General features: G+C 38.0%; 2 protein-coding genes across 2 annotated transcripts; one reads left to right on the forward strand and one right to left on the reverse strand.

The window, feature by feature from the left end:
* Positions 1-307: 307 nt before the first annotated feature.
* LOC132062651 (carotenoid cleavage dioxygenase 7, chloroplastic) lies at positions 308-5,798 on the reverse strand. Its single transcript, XM_059455184.1, is given in 7 exon segments — positions 308-1,117; positions 1,635-1,952; positions 2,527-2,612; positions 2,746-3,024; positions 3,368-3,499; positions 4,484-4,612; positions 4,997-5,798. Coding segments are annotated over 7 exon segments (1,983 nt in total). The 3' UTR covers positions 308-880.
* Positions 5,799-10,208: 4,410 nt separating this feature from the next.
* Positions 10,209-10,730, forward strand: LOC132062072 (uncharacterized). The gene has a single exon (XM_059454718.1). It carries the CDS (start codon positions 10,209-10,211, stop codon positions 10,728-10,730), a length of 522 nt encoding a protein of 173 aa, XP_059310701.1.
* The last annotated feature ends 11,611 nt before the right edge of the window (positions 10,731-22,341 follow it).

Genomic DNA, 22,341 nt, shown 5'->3' on the forward strand with positions numbered 1-22,341 from the left:
ATGCACCATAGCCAAGGCGGAGGGAGGAAGGCCTAAGGGGGTATCCGAACCCCCTTCGGTGGAAAATTGCACTGTTTATACATGATTAAAATTATTTTTTATGTATATATAGTAGACGTTGAACCTCCTTTGACTTCTTCGGGTGTTTACTTTTTCATAGTTTGAACCCGCTTAGTAAAAATCCAGACTCTGTCATTGCCCATAGCTCTAATATAAATAGATGTGCTCATCTCATTGTAAGAATCATCTGAAAATATATACAAGAATTGCCTTGCTTATTTTGCTCTTAGTTCCTAATTTCTTTTGTTCAACTAAGCAAAGATCTGATTGTTCGCTTGCCCGGAGACTCTAGCTCAAAAGCTTCTCCAAGGCTCAGGCTATTGCTTTAAATTCCTTTAGCTCTCTTTATAATTATCTTGCTTAATTTTACATATTATCTCATTATTCGGTCATAGTGATCCACGTGTCCTTGATCATGTACACCAATTCAACTGTAATGATTTTATGTATAAACGGTAGGCATGTCCTTACACAAACATGCATCTTATTCACTATTTTACTATCAAAAGTACCTATTGAAAACAAATCCCCCCTCCAAGAAGAAAAAAAAAGAGAAGCCTGCATTGTTTGGATTTGGAACGTATAAAGTCCTTTATAGGATTACTCCTATTATAGTTTATGCAACTAAATGCTTACTTCTGAAATAAAAGAATCGACATTGTTGGAACTCTTGTGGATGGATCAGGTACACCAATGAACTATGTTACAAAATAATCCTATGAAAAATTCTAAACACTTTTGAATATGCTACATATTAATGGACATGTACGTGAATATACTACTAGACTAGATTATTTAGTAAAAAAAAGGAGAAACTTTTTCAGTTCCCAATATTAACCATAGTGCTATCCTCCAGCACTGACCAAGAATCTTTACATTTGGATTTAAAATTTTGTAAATTGCCTTGTCCAGAGTTATTAGGAGCCCAAAAGCCATGAAAACCAAGTGGGAAATTCAAATGTCTTGGGACTTCAAGTCTTGCAACCACTTCATTCTTCTCTCCAATTCTTTGTGCATCCAAAATTACAAGATAGCACCTTTGTGTTGACACTGCATACTGCAAAATTTTCACAGACAAAATCGTGAGAATACTACAAAAGTAATGCTGAAGTATTTTACAAAATCTAATAAATTAGGTCAACTTCAATGAAATAACACTATCAGATCACCTCAAAGACAACAAATTTAAGTTATATATACTACAATGTAAAAGTTTCTTTTTTATTATCGTCAATGTAGTTTAGTCTATTATAGGATGTCAGAAGCCATTTTTTTTCATGTTACTAATGTTTATTATAGAGATTTACTTGTAATTAGGTTATGAGTAACTTGAGTTTTGGTGAATTAGTAATTTGTATATTTAGTATAGAGTATACTATCAGTGTATATGTATGTATACTATATGTATAGTATATGTATATTTAGTAGTATAAGGTATACGCTAGCTATACACCCTGTACATATTTTGTAAATTAGATGGCCGAATGGTATTTAGCTGTAATTTTCTCCCTTTTTATGTCCAAATGCCTACTAAATTAATTGGAAATATAATTAATGATGATTGAATTGCTTACTTCAACTACAAGTAGGTATCCATCATCTTCTCTAGTTCCTCTTGGGATAAAAACAGGTTCACCAATGAATCTCCTTCTACCAGCTGACCACTTTTGGACTGATTTATCAGCAGTGTTTAGTTTCACAACTGTGTCAAAGGGAAAATGTGGCAATGCTTGGCGATAACCAGAAGAAGTTGCTGCATAAACATATTCATTTTTCCTTCCAGAAAAATCTGGATTCATGGCAGGGAAATCTGCAGCTTTGTTCCATTGAGGATTTAGGTCATTTACTGAACATTTCGTGCAATTCCCATTTGCATCCAAGTTTATAGATACCTGCATAGCCATAATTATTTCAAGAAACTTCAGAAATTGCATCCAAGTCATAAAACTAATTTTGTAACACAAAGATGATTCAACTTTATATATATTACAAAAAATAAAAACGTTGTGAAAAAAGAAATGCTAAATCGATCGGGTCCGGGAACACAAGTAGGTTGTCACTAGTTTAGAATTCACATTACATAATATTCACAGTTAATATGTGTCATCATACGTGTCACGAGATGAAAGATATTAAGTTATTAGCTATGTTGGGTAGAAAATGAGTTTTTTAATTTCTAAAACAGTACCATGTGAACACTATGTAAGATCACCTGTTGATATGACTATATTTACATGCTAATTTTATATACTCATGTGGCAGCTAGTTGTGTTTTTCAGATCGGATTTAGCATATTTTTGGCATTCTTTTAATTATCTATGATTGAGTTACTTTTCTAATTTAAATAGTTAATTTTACAGCTCCTGTTATAATAAATTGAATGTTGAATTAATGAGCATCTATAAAAATTTGGACTACACATCTGGACCACAGAAGAATTCCTAGACAATGGAGGAGGGACAATACCTGAACTAAGTGAGGCAATAGCTTTTCTTCTCCTTCTTCTACATTCATCATGGCAGGATCAAGTTTACCACTTTGCCAATCATAGCCTGAAAATATCAACAAAAAATAAATTAAAAAAAATCCGGTTATCTATATTATTTATGCTAAAACTTTATTTAAACTGTCAGTACACATAATATAAATTCATTTAAATAGGAAGAGTATTAGTATAGTGCTTACCGAACATTTTCTGGAAATTGAACCACTGATAAGAGCAACCAGAAGCCTGAATTTGTATGTTTACATTTCCATTGTCATCACTAATTTCTTCAAAGGCATTTCCAACATGTAATACCCACATTTGTGAAGGAGCTTCTATCGGTTTTTTCCAGTCACTTTGTACTTTAGTTTTCCTATTGGGAAATCTGGGCAGCAAATAAATTGGAGATGTTGGCTTGCTTGGATTTACTGATAATGCAGATATCATTGGAGACAGTCCACATACTGCTGTCATTGACCCTGCACTTCAACGTAATATAATTACTTAGGTAACTATATCGAGTTAGTAGTGTATGCAGAAAATTCGCAAGCGATATCAATATCTCCAGAAGTGAACAAAAGAACAAATGAATAAATCACTATTATAACAAGCGGGGGGTCATTTTTCATATTTATACCCGATATTTTCATTTTGCTTATTATCTTTGTATATTTATTTAGGAAAAAGAAATCGATGAAGCGGAGTACTTAAGGAGTACTTACTGCGGAGTACCTTTGTTTCTTCTAAATTTGACTTCATAATAATTTAAAGACTAAAGTTGTGTAATAAAATTGAAGGTTAATTAACTAAACAATTTATTACCAGGAATATCGAGCTTGATGCGATTGCCAAACAATATGTAGTGAGTATCTGTAAAAGCCCAATCATGGATCATTAAGTGATCTGGAATCTCGAATTCTTGGCTTTGTAACAGCTGGAAGTTGGAATCAAATTCTGGATAATAAAACAAAATCAAAAGTATCTATCAGTAGAGACAAAAACAAAGACTGAAACAAATAACATGAAGCTCTATTTTGGCTTTGTTATTTTTATATTGACTTTGTCATTCTTGTTAACGTAGTACTACATCTACATGTGATGTTGATAAGAACAGACATTTGACATAGAGTTGGATCATTGGAAACATACAATTTTATATATACTAGGATAATGGTTACCTCTTATCTTTCCTCCTTGGTTTAGATTAAATTAAAGGCATTCGTTTAATATTATGCCAATTAAAGATCTAAGAATATTCTATTTATAAGGATTTAACTTTTATGCAACATAATTTTTTATATACTATTAGACCATTACAATTATCCAATATGACTGGAGCTAATTAACAACTTTATTTATTTATATTATCAAAAGAGAAAATCCTACCTTGCACTGGTGACAGACCTAGAGGCATCAGAAAAAAAGAAGGAAAAAGGGGAAGGACCCAAAATAAAATATTACTATAAGGAAAAAGCTTGTTTCTTTAGCATGCCCACATTTTTCTTTTTTCTTTTTCCTTTTTTCACTTTTTACTATTGCTTTAGGCGGGAAGTACTCCGAGAACTAAGCTCCCGCTAGGTCATAGATTTTGGAAGCTTTTCAAAAAAATCGAAACATTCTTTGTTCATGAAATTTGATTAGTTTTTAGCGAAATTTGTCTTCCACTCACAAAACATTAAATTTTTCCAAGTAAAATGCATGTTCAAACACAACTTCAAATTCCAAAAACTATTTTTCAACAAAACTTCAAAAACTCCTTTTTTTCAAATTTCGCAAAATCTATGGTCAAGCGCGAGCTAAACTTTAAAACAAACACTAACGAATACTCCTATATACTAGTGCAATTCTTTTCTTAATTCCTTCCCCACCTATAGACAATTTTTTACTTTCTAAAACTTAAAAAAACAAGAATCAATTAAAGTTCATAAACAATCTTACCATAGAATGTAAAATTACTCCGAGGTAGTAACATATCCTCTGCGTTGCATGACATGATCAAAAGTCTGTTTCTACGAGTATCAATCTTGTAATGAGATAGCAATCTCTTGGGAGTCATCTTGAACACCCCTGCAAATACCCACCAGAAAATATACCAAAAATATTTACAATGAAAGTCAATTTAAAAAATCATTTACCTTATCACTTATCGGTGTATATATAAAATTTAAATCCTGAAAAAAAGTTCGGAACATGCAATGAGCATAACACTATCCTTTTTCCTTCCTTTTCCAGCTCAAAAGAAAATCATAAAAATATGAATTAACTACAAAGTTCGTCGTTAACTATGAATTTTTAATAATCCGCCGTTAAATAAGATCATCGGCCGATTTTCATTATTTAGAAAAGAAGTTATGTGTTACTAGTTCCTTTTTTTTTTTTTTTTTTTTTTTTAATATATATATTGAAAGAAAAGAAGTATAGTACTTTTGTAGCATATTACATAGTACATACCATATAATATGGGCTTCAAGATTTGAGCAGCAACATCCAAAAAATCGCCATTAATTTTTATATCTTCTGGTAATAATTCAGAGTTCTTGATGAGTTCAAATTTCCCAACAGTGTTCAATGTCTTAGAATCAATCTCATAAGGATCACCACCTTCCCACAAGCAAAACAACCTGCCACCCCATTGCAACACACTAGTATTTGCCACATTCTTCATCACCTTAGTATTACCAACCATCTTCCCACCTTTCAGGACCGAAAACGGGCCCCGGTGAGTGAACTTCCACTTCCCTGTCACCGGGTCCCGCTCCTCAGCCTGAGCCTCAGTCTCAATGTACCTAGCCATGAACTTTACCTGGCCCGAACCACCATCAATTTCAAATGTCCTTAAGTAACCGTGCCCATCTAAAGGGTGCACTGTGGACCCATGATCATCAGCGAATAGGCCCGGCCCGGTGAGGTAATACGTCCCCGAGGGGAAATCGGATGGAATGGATCCCTCCACCACCCGAAGGTTGATAGGTTCGGTTGTTTCTGAACGTTGGGACACAAAAAGGAATTGGTAATCCCAAAAGGCAGTAATTGTATCATCAATTTCTGGTGTGTAAACTTCATGAGTTGGTGATGTAGTTATTGTTATGGCATGTGGTACGTGGCTAGGTAATGTTATTTGGCTCACCGTGGACGGGAATTTTGCTGGTGGCAGAAGTTTTGGAGGAATATTAATAATATTATGGCAAGCTTTGGCCTGCATTTTGGCTTTTGTTTTCGAGAGAAGTGGTAGTGATACAAATTAACAAGCCATCGAACTAACTATATATAATATGTAAGTTGACATCATCCTCAACCCCCCTTAATTCCCTGTCCATGTGGCGGATCCAACAATGGTTTCGGGGTGTGGGGCGGATGTACCGTTGAAGTTATAGATTTGGCGGAACTCAAAAGTTTTGATTTAAATTTTGTATTTGTATAAGAAATTCATTTAATATACGTAAATAATCTATCTCGAACCCATGTATTCTGTCCTAGAATTTATAACTCATAAAGTTTAAATTCTTGAGTCAGCCTCCGTTCAGGTTCGACATAATATCCTATGCTTTTGAGCCGAAATTTTTATATGCATATGCATGGAAAAACAAGTATAGATGTATAGAGTTAGATATATATTTCAGAATTCATTGTTTAAAATTATTAGAATCCATCGTGTTTAAATTTTGAATCAGTCACCGTTCCTAGTGGTGGAGCTAGCCACACTCGTCCAAGGGGGTGTTAATTGACACCACTTCGCTGAAAAATTATAATGTGTAGATAGATAAAATATATTTTTTTTATATATATATATATACTATATATTAAATTTTTCGTAACTTCTTCGCATATTTACTTTTTTATATTTGAACTGATCCCCTTATTAAAAATCTTTAACTCTGTCGCTGACCTTACAGCAGAAAGAGAAAAGAAAAAGAAGCCATTTGGAGTGGGTGGTGGGGGAGGAAACAGCCAATAGCTTTCTTTTCGCTTTGTTTGTATTTACTAATATTCTTGGCAATGACGAGTTGTCCTATGCTTTGGTAAGATCGTATGGAATTGAAATATGTGGTGGGACTATGTTACCATATTCAGATTTTGTAACTTACTTGTATAATATTTAGACAATTAAGGTGGTGGGCCTTTTATGCCTCTTACTTTTTCTTCGTTGGAAGACAAGTTCCTATTAGCTTATAGTAGTATACTAGTATGATATGAGTGCAGAAATATTTTTACTGTTTGTTTATTGTTTGCTTCCTTTCCTCAAACTTTGATGGAATATGCCGTCTTAGTTAAATTAAAATTTTCAAATATGATCACTCCTGCGTAATTCCAAAGAACTGCATCAATTTCACCTCTTTTTAGCTTCTCTGTATATAGGTCTATTTGATCTGCAGTTGGTTAAATTTTAAGAGTACCTATTAATAAATTTTAAGAGTACCTATTAATTACGGTTAGAGACGCATTTAAAATTTAAATTTTATGTGTTCAATCTTTGAGTTCTTATTACTAAACTCATAGTATATTTGAAATTATGGATTCAAAATCTCTACTTGTTGAAATTTTAATAATTTTTCACATATATACTTCGTGTAAAAAACGTAGGATTCAGTTGAACCCGATAAATATTCTGTATTCAGTTATTTTACTGTAAACTTAGAATTGTTTTGTGGAGGACCTAAATAAACTGACAAATATCTACGTGGATGAGCGTTCAAATTAAAGATCCTAGGCAAACCAATTAACTTTTGCTATTGTTTTCACTATCCAAGCTTCCTTTACTACATAAGGGGTAACCCATAGCAGCAACCTTTTATATATAAGGTTCGAAATTAAATGGTGAATCGGATACGCGATGGAGATTTGGTTTAATTTGTAGTCCGCTAGAAATGTTATTTTAGTTATAAAAACTTTTTAACAGCAAATTAGTAAACACACACACACACAAAAAAAAAAAAAAAAAAAAAAAATCTATACATAAAACACATAAGATCATTTCATCTGGTTTTATAATGGATATTTCTATGGCACATAGATTATAAATGTGTGCGGATAGGAAATATATTTAGTCTTTTCGTGGTAGAAGAATGAAGTGTCTCACAAATTAGCATCATGTTGTATATGTGTCACGATACATTATATTGGGTAATGATGAATCACTATTATATTGTTGTTATCGTACAAAATCAAAGTTTTGCATGAAAATGATTATAATGATGAATTCCCTCATGATTTCCATTTTTCTTTTCTTTCGGTTGTTTTGAGAGTTAGTCTTCTTTGTCAATTGGTACCACATTCAACCCATGTTGGCCAGCAAACAAAATTCATCCAACCTTACGCAAGTGCAATCATAACTATGTAGAAAATACATAATTCCAATGACCAGTTAATAATATTTACAAGTACCTAGTAGTGATAATAGTAACACTAGTGCACCATATATATAAGCAAAAAGGACAATTGGTTCATGATTATTTCACACTACTAAGTATTATACTAATACTATATGCATAAATATTGATGCCAATATGTGATGTCGTGGTTGATTCCATCAACAAAGTGACAAACGAGGGTCCACATTGTTCGTTTCATGGCCGTCTAATGAGGAATCTTTATGATTTCATGCATTCATCAACTTCCACCATTCTATAATATAATTGTGGATTGAAATTGAACTACCCCCAAAATTATAAAATACATGGGAGTTTTCCAATTTGGGGTTTGTATTGACCAGGGTCCAATCAACTGTATGTTCCAATTGTGTGGATCTTGGGGTGGTGGGTAGGACCCAGGAATGAAGCTACAATATTAGGTACTATTTTGGACGAATTCAGTAGCTTTTGCTTAGACCCAGTATTTGTAATAGAAAATTCATTATCTATGCATATTCAAATTTAGTAAAAATTCATTATATATGCATATTCAAATTTAGTTGTGAGCCCAGCAGTATGTAACTAAAACGAGTTATGAATTCGATGATGAGTTCAGAATCCATAACCTTCAAATCGAGGTTCTAACTCTGGTAGGACCGTTAATTCTTAGGATTCAAGAATCAAGGGCAACCATATTGGAGAGGAAATGCACATTATCATTTGTTTTGCGCAAAGTTGTAATTTGATTTACCCCCTTTGCTTCTTTAATCATACATTTTTTTTTTTTGTGGCAATGAGGAGGTTTGAACATGATGAGGAGAAAATGATTTCACTAATGAGCACACACGCACTTTTCTTTTGGAAAAATATTAGAAAAAGAAAACTACAGCTCATGTATTCCATGTGTTCCCTATTAGCACAAGGTGAGTACTTAAAAAAATTGAAGTTTCTTAAGCAACTTAAAGAAAGTGCAATAGAGAGGAATGAAGGTCTTGAATGTCGAGGGTTAACTCCTTCAAGCAGAGAGGCGGATGCAAATAGAGGCGAATCTAAAATTTAAATATATTATGGGTTCGATTTCATCAGGTCTAACAAGACACATTTAATTTAATTGGTTCAAGAGATTTATAATTTGTACTTATTTAGAGTGTGTGTGTGTGTCTATATATATATATATATATATATATATATATATATATATAAAAAGTTTGAGTTAAAGCTACCCATGAACCTATAAGATGTATGCTAGATGCGCCGCGAGTGCATAGTAATATTATTGCACTCAGTATCTAGCTCTTTGTTACAGTGGTAAAAGCTCATTAATTGTTTAACTTCCAAAACTATTCAACTGTGTATATAGTACTTCTATAGAAAGTCGACATACTGCATACGCCTTACTTGTGTACGCATCTGTTTCATTTTACGTGTTCTGTTTTTGGAGAGAAGATAAAGACGGATGTTTGCTTGGAGTGAGAAGAAAGAAGAGAGAGAGAGAGAATTGTTGGTAACCATAATTAATGTTCTTTGGTTAGTAAAATGAACCTGGTCCATTGGATAAACAATGGGACACATGTAAGCTATACAACACTGCACCGGAGGAACTGGAGGGATTCTCCACTAGAGGGGAACGAAGTCCAAAAAAAATATAATTACAATACTAATACGTAATCAAAGATTAAACACGAGGGTTTTAGGGCTGATGATACTTCCATAAAGTTGTTACTCTATACTTTCAAACACTTTTCAGAGGTTTCAGGCCTATATGCTAATATGGAGAAAAGTTTATTGTATATTGCTGGGGTGCCAGATGATTTCAAGGACCAGATGCTGCCTGACCTCAATCTTACTTTAGGAGAGCTTCCATTCAAATATCTTGGAGTTCCTCTCTCTACTAGAAAGTTGTCCATTCATCAATGCTTGCCTATGGTGGGGAAAATGATAGCAAAAATTAAGTGTTGGTCCTCAAAACTGCTCTCATATAGTGGCAGATTGCAACCTTTCAAAAGTGTACTATTTGAGATGCAAACATACTGGGCAAGGATCTTTCTATTGCCAGAGAAGATCATATCTATGGTAACCACTATCTGTAGAACATTTCTATTGACTAGATGCAACAATTTTTCTAGGAAAGCACTGGTAGCATAGGATACTATATGTAAACTAAAAACTACTGGGGGTCTAAATGTTCTTGATTTTACTTACATGGAATAAAGCAGCAATATACAAGCTACTATGGGCTGTAGAACAGAAAAAGGAAAAAAATTGGGATATGGGCACATACTTTCTACATAAAAGCCAATGACCTGCTGGAAACAATGCAAACTCCAAAGCACGCCTGCTGGATACTTAGAAAGATCTTTGATGCAAGGAAATCAGTAACTGGAAATTCTCCTCTGCCAACAATACTGCACTCTTTGAGTGACTTAGGAGGATTTAGTATAAAAAAAGGCTATGTTTCCATGATGCCTCAATATCCAAAAGCTAATTGGAGCAAACTGGTCCTTGATAAATGGCTTATTCCAAGACATCATCTCATTATATGGATGGCATTACATAATAGATTGTCTACAGTTGACATAGTTACTAAATGGGGCATTTCTGTCCAATCAGACTGCGTACTATGCAACACTCAACTGGAGGAGACATTTGAGCACTTGTTTTGTACTTGTCAATACTCAAATTATGTGTGGTCTACTCTATTGACATGGCTAGGCTACAACAGACTAGTCAGAGAATGGGACCAGAAGGTCTTATGGCTAAACCAGAGAATGAGCAGCAACAAACCAAGAGCATGCATTTTGGGGCTTAGTTTTGCTGCAGCAATATATCAGATATGAGCTGAAAGGAATGGAAGGAGATTTCAAAAGAAAGTCATTGGAAGCACCACAGAATCAGAGATATCATTATTCATGTCACGACCCGACTAGGGCCATGACGGGCACCCGGGGCTAACCATCGAGCACCACTCATTCTACTTCTCATCCGCTATCATTCATACTCTTATGCTCATAATTATGGAAAACTATTATCATTTGAAACATATTTACTTTTATAAACATAAGCCCTTCGGCTATCAAAATAATATATATACATGCATATATATGAAAGCGTGAGACCATACTACCCACATCGCGTGTCTACGAGCTCTCTGCTAGAGTACTAGACATATGGACGGACGGACCCCGTCGTGCCCAAAATATGTGTACACAAGAATCTTGTCTCAAAATAACACCTCCGAATAAAGGAGGGCTCCATAAATCCGCCTAGCTCTCACGGATGCGCACCGTCTCCCCGTCTACTCGCGGGCATGAACACAACATCCAAGGAAAAGGACGTCGGTACGAATGTTGTACTGAGTATGTAAGGCGTAAACAATAATAAGACATCAATGAAATAAGGGAGTATCAAATGAGGAGCAATCTGTAACCGACTGAATCATAAAAGAAAAATACATGCAGGCTTACCCTCATAATCATCATCATGTCATATATGCATAAATGTATAAACTGCCCGACCATATAGGTACGGTGTGATAATCAATAACATTAGCATTAGCCTCCGTCCAGGCCTCCCGCGTCCGGGGTACCGTCTCATGCCGCCCACTAGTGGTGTGCCCGTGCCATCGGCCATGGTGTATAGTTTGCTCGCCTTGGAATCGCCGGCCCGTATAGGCACGGTGTAATATCATTATATGCTCATCATAACATGCTCATCATAATATGCTCATCATAATATACTTATCATAACTCATCATAATGCATGCATAGAGACTCATAGATAATCACACTTTATCGGAGTGACGTAAGGTCGTGGACCCCTGATTCCATTATGGAGCATTCATAAGCATTCTGCCTCACCTTGGAGGAACTAGCATAAGGTGAGTGTATATAAAGATCAACATCACTAGATTTAAAATAGTATCATTAGCTTTAAGGGAATATCATAACATGGACTCTAGAATCTGTAGACTCAAGCTTATCATCATCATTATCGTACTCATCGTGTATCTCTTGTCTCATATAGCTATTCATGAACAAGGACTTGTAGTTTTCTTGAAGATAGGAAATTCATAAGGAAGGAGGAAATTTATGTCATAAGATTCATGCCTTAAAAAGAAAGGACTAGCCTCACATACCTTTGTCGTTTAACTATTCTATCACTTGCTCGCTCTCCTTTAATGCCCACGTTTATACCTTCAAGAGAATTCGTATCGACATTAGCTAAACATTTTTAAAGACGTGCTAACTAAAGCTAAAGAAAATTGGGCAGCATTTCCTTTGTTTTTATGACTTCCGCCATATTCCATATCAACTCCCAAACGTTCATAACAACAATCATCATTCGTTTACATTATCCACATTCACAATTTCACTTCAATTCCACCCTAATCATGACCATAGTTCACTATCGCATTCTTTCACATATAATACCCATTCCATGTTCTAAATGTCATTCGTCACATATTTGTTATATCCGGCATTTTAGCATATTCGGAAAATGCGAAATAATTTCGATTTGTAAAGAATAAGGTCATATGTTGATTGGGATTAAGATATGTGTGTGTTGTTCATGAAAAATAATGGTGTGGAAATACGGAGGGAGGCCAAGGGCAAAATTGGAATTTTGGAAATTAGTTTCGGGAATTACAAAACAAGAATTTTAACCAATTGGGCTCAAAGGAATAAAAGGAAAAATGAGGCCCAAAAGTGAGGGTGGCCGGCCATACATGGCCCAAGCCCATAATTTTAATTAATTTCCATGTGGCAAATTAAGGCAAAGGACTATATATGAGTCATAAACTCATAGAAGATTCAAGAAAAAATTAGAAAGCAAGAACAAGAACAAAGAAGAGAAAAGAAAAGAGCCTATACGGCTTTGGCCATAGAAAAATTGACTCCTTAAAATCTTTCTCCAAAAATTATTTTCTTGTGGTATTTCCACCAATTCAAGGGTCCTTTACAACTTGGTGTAGCTATTTTGGAAGAAAGAGCACTTGGTTCATCAATTTGACAACTTTGTCAAGTGAAGATTGGAGAAAAGGTAAGATTTCTATGTTTTTATGTTATGGAATAAGTATATATGTTGCAAGGATTGAAATTAGAAGAGAATTATAAAGTTGTGATGCATGTGTGTGTGGCTTGGTGTGGGTGTGTGTGGAGTGGTGCATGGCGTGAGCCATGGTGTGGGGAAAGAAGTGAATTAAATTTTATTTAGTTGTTAGTTGTGTTGTTGCGATGTTTGTGATGTAAAGAAAGGTTTAATGAATCAAGTTGGTGTTGAGAATGGTTGTGGGTTATTATGGGGAATTACATGATTTTTATATAGTTTTTATATAATCATGAAAGTAAGATTTTAGAATGTGAATTAGTGTTATGGTTAATGAACTTGGAAGGAGGCAATACAATTTTGTAGTTTTGTTGCATTTGTAGAAGTTTGGGATGAATTATGGTTTGATGAAAATTTTGTATATTTTGTAGAATAATGAGAAATGTGTCCGAATTGTATTTGAATGGCCGTGAATTAGTAGACAAATATGAAAACGTCGATATTGGATTGAAAGTGTGAAGTTAGAATGGAAGTTATTGCATTATGAAGAAAGAAATACTGTTCATGCTAGAATGCGTTTTAATTCGATTATTGATATGGTTGATGTTGTTGTTGGGTTGGTTGTTGCTATTTTGGCCGAGTTTAATTCTCGGGGATGTTGGATTTATAGGGAAGATGCTTTTGCCAAATTTTTGTAGATAAATAAGGGCTAAGAATAAACTTTCAAAGGCATGTGACTTATGTTTGGTAACTTTGACCAATTGTAGATTCTGAAGCAAACGGGATTTGAGTTTAAGCGAGCATAAGGTGTGTGCAAGGTATGTAAAGCCTACATTTCCTTCTTTTGGCATGTCCTAGTCCTACTAGGTTAAGATCGAAACCTCGGGGATAATTCTGCTCTTGGAAATCCGAGTTTCATTTTTGCATACTATTCATTCAGCGCAATTGAACTATAATCCTTATATTTGGTTAAAAGAATGCTTAAACCTTTGTAACTGTTGCAAACGTATCTGGATCGCTCCGAAACTTTTATGGGTGACTTTAGGGAGCCTAATGTTTGTAATTTATGTCCGCCGCCTCGACTTGACCCGAGGTGGGCCCGCAAGTCCCGAGACTTCCCTTATTTGATTTGTTTGATTCATTTCCGTACGATATGAGAAGGAAGTGTTTGCCTATGACTCTAAGGTCCGTTTGAAATGTCCTATAATGTCGTTTGAACGCTCATTACTATGAATGACACTAAATTTTTCCGAGAATGACCTACGATGTGTTTTTGAAAAATTGATAACTAAAAGTCCGTAACTTTGGTATATTAGTTCTGATTAACTCGATACTCATTTTGAGCCTTCTGAGGCTAATGTATAGGTATATGAAATTATGTGTCGAGTCTTGGGACTTACTTTTGATATGCATATGGTTTCTGCACTACTCCGCTCGTGCCAATTATTATGACTTCGTTCGCCGTGCACAGGGCGGGATTCCCGTGATCGTGCGCATTATGACATATTCGGCAGTATGATGTGTTACGGTTTCCGAGACCTCGCCATAGGGCCGATTACCGTTTATGATGTTATGATGTGATATGGCATCTGATATGTTCTGATGATTTGATGTATGTGACGTTATGATGTGTTCGGAGTTTGTACGGAGATTTGAAATCTTCTGGAGTATGATGTGTTGTGGCACCGGCGTCGGGGTGACCACGTTCTGAGCCTTATGCATGACTTTTATTTGCATTCCGTACGTTTGCATTCCGCGCAAAGTTTGATCATTTACTCGTATTTGTTTTTGTATCTTCGACTCCGGTCATGATTTGGATTCTTTGTACCTCTGCTTTACATGCTCGGTACTTCTTTCGTCGACCCCCTTTCTTCGGGGGGTCGCGTTTCATGCCCGCGAGGTACGGACGCTCGATTGGGTGATCCTCGGTTTGGGCTACCTATTCTCACTTTGGAGTGCTCCCCCGATCCGGAGCCCATTTGGTATATATGTTTTGCTATGCATATTCGTACATTTGTGTTGTTCGGCACGGCGGGGCCCGTCCCGTCATATGTTCGTACGTTCGTTCTATTTGTAGAGGCATAGTCATATTTGTGGGTCATGGGTCGTTTGTTCGTATATGATTCCGATTTGCGTCCTTAAGCGGCCCCGTTGTTGCTTGTAGCCGATATGGCCCACATGTTTGTATGTATATATGTATGTCCGGGCGATGTGCATTCCGCCGCCTTTGACTTTGGCATGATGATTACGCACGGGCGACCGCTTGGGATAGCATTCGCTTCGGTATTTGTGTGATGTCTGCGCTATCGGGTACGAATAATATCTGTTAAATCTGGATATGCCCTAATATGACAATCTGGTTCGTAAGTTTGTTTGGGTGCCTAAGTAGGGCACCAGTCACGGCCCACGGGGCTGGGTCGTGACATTATAATCTCAACATATTAATATCCACAACTCAATCCAAACCTCTACTCAACAATGACACTATTTACACTTTTATGACCCATTTTCTATACTCTTCTACAATCCAAGTGTTTCAACTTATTAATACTTCAAACATCATGAAAATGCCATGAAACTTACCTTAGATAGCGTAGAAACAAGCCTTGATTGAAAGTACTCTTCTAGCACCAAAACCCTATTTCAACATCTTGAGATTCTTTAGCTTGGATGAACTTTGATGAGTCTCATACACTTGATTCACTTCAATTCTTGTTGTTGATATTTTATTTCCTTTGCTTTCTTGTGGATGAAATATATGGAATGTTCTAGAGGTCTTGAGAGGTTGAAGAAGTGTATGGAAATGGAATAAATGAAGTTGGGATTACATTTAAAGACTTGGAACATTTCAGCCGTCGGGAGTTCCACGGACTCTTCCACGGTCCGTGGAACCTTGTGTTGGCCGTGGTTCACGACCAGCCAGCCACCATCTCTGCTGGCAGTTCCACGGACCCTTCTACGGTCCGTGAAACATTCCATGGTCCGTGGAACATGGTCGTGAAACTCACAGTTTCACCGAAGTTGTTCCCGTCGTCTCGTTTGATCTCCAATCCTTATGGAACCTTCTTAACACTTGTTTAACACCTCGTTACCATTCTAAGGGATGTTATAACTCTTCCTCAAAGCATCCTTAAAACATCATTAACTCGATACTCGTAATTTTGCCCAACACACACAACTTATAACTCGCTTTCCTTAACAACTTTCTTGCCTTAACCCGAATGTCTTTGGAAATCTTAATTAGGACCATAAAGACTATTTCTTACTTGCCCAAACCTCGTATACGTCATGCCCTTTGATAGTCTATTCACTGTACGCTAAGGGGAAATTTTTCAGGTGTAACATTCTCCCCCCCCCCCCCCCCCCCTTTGGAACATTCGTCCTCGAATGTTAAGTCATCGGGGATTCTATAAACATTTCGCCAGAGTCTCCCCTGTAATATGGCGCTACCATCCTGTCACAACAACCCATAATAACATTGCCTCACAGGGCCACAACACAATAGCAATATAAATTGGCCACACACGACCTATATGCATAAAAGAAAACATACGTACCTCATAATCTCGATGTCTCATCATAGATCTCTTCCGGGGACTGAAATAAATGCAGATATGTGGATTTCATCTTTTCTTCCACTTCCCAAGTCACTTCTTCTTGATTGTTATTCCGCCACAAAACTTTAACTGAAGCCACTTCCTTATTCCGAAGTTTCTGTACTTGCCTGTCTAGTATGACAATAGGCACTTCTTCATAGGCTAGCTTTTCTGTGATCTGAATATCATCTATTGGCACAATCTTTGTAGGATCTCCAACACACTTACGGAGCATTGAGACATGAAAAACTGGATGGACTAGTTCAAGCTCTGAAGGCAAGTCCAATTCATAAGCTACTTGACCCACCTTGCGGATAATCTTATAGGGTCCAATGTATCGAGGACTTAACTTTCCCTTCTTGCCAAATCTCATCACACCTTTTATTGGCGACACTTTCAGAAATACCCAATCATCAATTTGAAATTCTAAATCTCGCCGGCGGTTATCCGCATAAGGCTTTTGGCGACTTTGGGCTGTTAATAATCGGTCTCGGATCACCTTGACTTTTTTTACAGCTTGTTGAATCAACTCGAGGCCTATTAACTGTACCTCTCCTAATTCGAACCACCCAATCGGAGATCTACACTTCCTTCCATACAAAGCTTCATACGGAGCCATCTTGGATGCTAGAATGATAGTTATTATTATATGCAAACTCAATTAGGGGTAGGTGGTCGTCCCAACTACCACCGAAATCTAAAACACATGCTCTTAGCATATCCTCCAAGGTCTAAATGGTACGCTCGGCTTGTCCATCAGTTTGCGGATGAAATGCCGTGCTGAGCTTTACTTATGTACCTAGACCTTTTTGAAAAGATTTCCAGAACTTGGCTGTAAACTGTGCCCCTCTATCTGTGATAATGGATATCGGAACACCATGGAGTCTCACAATCTCCTTGATATACAACCTCGCATAATCTTCTGCTGAGCATGTAGTTCTGACTGGAAGAAAATGAGTTGCTTTCGTTAATCTATCCACAATCACCCATATAGAATAATACTTGCCTCGGGAACGGGGCAATCCCACAATAAAATCCATATTGATCACTTCCCACTTCCAAGTAGGAATTTCTATTGCTTGCAATAATCTTCCTGGCTTCTGATGTTCTATCTTCACTTGCTGGCAATTTGGACATTGTGCTATAAATTCTGCTATGTCTCTTTTCATGCCATCCCACTAATATATCAACTTGAGATCATGATACATCTTTGTCATTCCCGGATGAATAAAATACCGAGAATAATGAGCTTCTTCTAGAATTCGATGACGCAATCCTGCAACGTTCGGAACACATAGCCTGCCTCGGTATCTAAGAATCCCATCTATAGAAGTTTCAAATGGAGACTTCTCTTTTGCATGACATGCATCTCTATAATGACTCAGCTTAGGATCTTCATATTGCCTTTCTTTTACTTCCAGATTCAAGGACGAAACTGTAGGATTATTAACACTAACTCCTGTATCACCTGAGTCAATTAAACGTACTCCAAGATTAGCTAGTTGGTGGAGTTCATGGATCATTTCTTTCTGCTCCGAAGGAACTTCACATAAACTACCCATTGATCGGCGGCTAAGCACATCCGCTACTACATTTGCCTTTTCGGGGTGGTATAAAATATTCGCATCATAATCTTTCAATAATTCTAACCACCGCCTTTGCCGCAGATTCAACTCCGTCTGGTTGAAAATGTATTGGAGACTGCGATCTGTATAAATATCAACATGTACACCATACAAGTAATGTCTCCACATTTTTAATGCATGAATAACTGCAGCCAATTCAAGATCATGAGTTGGGTAGTTCTTTTCATGTTTCCGCAGCTGTCTCGAAGCATAAGTGATGACTTTACCGTGCTGCATCAATACACATCCTAACCCAATGCCAGAAGCATCGCAATACACAACATAGCCCTCTGGCCCTTCTGGGAGTGTTAAGACTGGAGCTGAGGTTAATCTGTCCTTCAACTCGTGGAAGCTACGCTCACAAGCATCATTCCACTGAAATTTTGCTGACTTCTGGATTAGCTTCATCAATGGGGCTGAAATAGATGAAAAGCCCTGCACGAATCTTCTATAATAACTCGCCAATCCCGTAAAACTACGAACTTCTGTAGGCGTCGTAGGCCTTGGCCAAGTCTTCGCAGTTTCAATTTTCTGAGTGTCAACTCGAATGCCATCATTTGAAGTCACATGTCCCAAGAATGTTACAGAATTTAGCCAAAACTCGCACTTTGAAAATTTTGCATACAACTCCCGAGTTCGAAGAATTCTAAGGACAATACGTAAATGATCTCGTATGTTCGATTTTGTCACAGAATACACCAGAATATCATCAATGAATACTATTATGAATAGGTCCAAAAGAGGCCTAAACACATTATTCATCAAATTCATGAACACTGCTGGAGCATTTGTTAGCCCAAATGACATCACCCGAAATTCATAATGGCCATATCTCGTTTTGAAAGCTATCTTGGGAATATCTTCTTCTCTAACTCTAACTTGATGGTAACCCGACCTCAAGTCTATTTTGGAAAACCACTTGGCACCCTGTAGTTGATCAAATAAATCATCAATCCTTGGAAGAGGATATCTGTTCTTTATCGTCACCTTATTCAGCTGTCTATAATCAATGCACATTCGTAGGGAGCCATCTTTCTTTCTCACAAATAAGACTGGTGCTCCCCACGGTGATGAATTGGGCCTAATAAACCCCTTCTCGAGCAAGTCTTTCAACTGTGCCTTTAGCTCCTTCAATTCTGCCGGAGCCATTCGGTAAGGAGGGATAGAAATAGGCTTGGTATCCGGCAACACATCAATAGCGAACTCAATTTCTCTTTCCGGGGGAAGGCCTGGAAGTTCATCTGGGAATACATCCGGGAATTCATTCACCACCGGAACGAATTGGAAAGTTGGCGACTTTGCTTCCGTATCGTGAACTCGGACTAAGTGATAAATGTAGCCCTTAGCTATCATCTTTCTTGCCTTGAGGTAGGAAATAAACCTACCTCTAGGAGATGCTGCATTACCCTTCCATTCAAGCACGGGCTCTCCCGAAAATTGAAATCGGACTACTTTCAATCGGTAATCAACATTAGCATAGCATGAGGCCAACCAATCCATACCCATAATCACGTCGAAATCCAACATTTCTAGCTCAACTAGATCAGCTCTAGTCTGGCGGTCACATATCACAATTATACAATCTTTGTACACTTGTTTAGCTATCACGGGATCACCAGCCGGAGTAGATACCTCAAAAGGTTTGATTGGCTCGGGTTTCACCCCAATACAATTAGCAACATATGGAGTAATGTAAGATAACGTAGATCCCGGATCTATCAATGCATACACATTATGGGAAAATATGAACAATATACCTGTAACCACATCTGGGGAGGACTCAAGATCCTGTCGTCCGGCTAAAGCATACAAGCGGGGCTGAGTAGCACCTGAAGTGGATGTTCCCCCTCGTCCTCTACCTCGATCTGCTGGAATGCGGGAGTCTGCCCTACCGGACGCACTGATGAAGAACCAGCCGCTGATCCTGTGGGCTGGACCCCAACCCTACCGCTCATCGACGGGCAATTTCTCATCATGTGCCCTGCCTGACCACAAGATAACAAGCATCTAAACCCTGGCGGCACTGACCGGAATGTAATCTACCGCACTGGCTGCATCGCGGTACTGGAGGTCTCCTCTGGCTATAGTCTCCCCCAAACTGTGAACTTGAGGCCCTCGAACTCTGACCTTGTCCTGAACGAAAGGAGCGATCAAATCTCCTGCCTGTGAATCGGGGAGGTGCACTAGTCACCGACTGGCCTGAGTGCCTAGAATATGTCTGTCGTGATCCCCCTCTATAATCACTGCCTGCGCCCATAGATCTGGCCCTTTTGCTTTGCCCTCTATCAACATCTCGATCACCCCTTTGCGGAGGTTGTTGTCCTTCTAGATTTTGGGCATGGGCTTGAATACGGGTAATGTCCATCCCATCTTGCAATGAAGCCGTCAAGCAATCTTTAAACAAATACAGCCCTAAGCCACTCACAAACCTATGCACCCGATCTCCCATATCGGCCACCATAGTCGGGGCATATCTAGCCAATGAATTAAACTAAAGGCTATACTCCCGGGCACTCATATTTTCTTGCGTCAAATTTAGAAATCTATCTGCTCTAGCTCGGCGGACCTCGGGTGGTAAATAGTGGCGAATAAAAGCATCTACAAATTCTTGCCAAACGGGAGGAGGCGCATTCTCTTTTCTCGATGCTATCCAATTATTATACCACAATACCGCTACATCTCGGAGTCTATAGGAGGCTAACTCCACGGACTCAGTCTCGGAGGCATGAATGATCTTCAATGTCCTCAACATTTCATCAATAAAGCCTTGCGGATCTTCATCCGGCTTTGACCTAAAGAATTCCGGAGGATTTAAACTCATAAAATCGCGAGCTCTGGTACTAGCTGGCCGATCAATTGGGCCCGTATTTTGCCGCGGCCGGCTCGCGCAACCAACTGTGTCAATAAATGAATGGCCTCGGTCACTTGTTGACCCGAAGTAGCCGGTGGAGGAACTGGAGGCATAGGGGCTGGAACTGATGCCCCTTCTTGTTCTCCCATAATAGGCGGAGTAGTGGAGGCATTAGATAGAGCCTCATGATGTGATTCGCCCTCATCTATATTCATAGCGCTCTTCTCGCCCGCCTTTTCGTCGTAGTCTTGCCCTTTCCGAGCGGCTTTAGCTTTTCCCGCGCATTTCCGAAATCACAACACACTATTAGGGAGGATAAAAGCTTATGCACGGCTGCGTCGGCAGATCTCATAAGAAGAAAGATGGTCATTTTCCTAAGTGCCCCGTAGCCTCCTCGTTTGATTACGTGGCGCGCAACACACCATAAACAAGACTCTACTAGACACGGCTCGTAGACACTTCCTAGAACTGAACTGCTCTGATACCACTTCTATCACGACCCGACTAGGGCCATGACGGGCACTCGGGGCTAACCACCGAGCACCACTCATTCTACTTCTCATCTGCTATCATTCATACTCTTATGCTCATAATTATGGAAAACTATTATCATTTGAAACATATTTACTTTTATAAACATAAGCTCTTCGGCTATCAAAATAATATATATACATGCATATATATGAAAGACTGTGAGACCATACTACCCACACTGCGTATCTACGAGCCTCTACTAGAGTACTAGACATATGGACGGGACAGGACCCCGTCGTGCCCAAAATATGTGTACACAAGAATACTGTCTCAAAATAACACCTCCGGAATAAAGGAGGGCTCCTGTAAATCCGCTGATAGCTCCTATGGATCTGCACCGTCTCTCTATCTACCTGTGGGCATGAACACAGCGTCCAAGGAAAAGGACGTCAGTATGAATATTGTACTGAGTATGTAAGGCATAAATAATAATAAGACATTAATGAAATAAGGGAGTATCAAATGAGGAGCAATCTGTAACCGACTCAATTATAAAAGAAAAATGCATGCTGGCTTACCCTCATAATCATCATCATGTCATATATGCATAAATGTATAAAACCCCCGACCATATAGGTGTGTGATAATCAATAACATTAGCATTAGCTCCGCGTCCGTGCCTCCCGCGTCCGGGGTACCGTCTCATGCCGCCCACTAGTGGTGTCTGCCCATGCCATATGGCCATGGTGTATAGCTGCTCGCCTTGGCGGTGACTGCCCGGCCGTATAGGCACGGTGTAATATCATCATATGCTCATCATAACATGCTCATCATAATATGCTCATCATAATATACT

This window comes from Lycium ferocissimum, chromosome 7 (genome assembly GCF_029784015.1).
Source record: "Lycium ferocissimum isolate CSIRO_LF1 chromosome 7, AGI_CSIRO_Lferr_CH_V1, whole genome shotgun sequence".
Taxonomy (NCBI): Eukaryota; Viridiplantae; Streptophyta; class Magnoliopsida; order Solanales; family Solanaceae; genus Lycium; species Lycium ferocissimum.

Coding starts and splice junctions, on each gene's coding strand:
- LOC132062072 (XM_059454718.1), top strand. CDS start 10,209: ATGCAAACTCCAAAGCACGCCTGCTGGATACTTAGAAAGATCTTTGAT.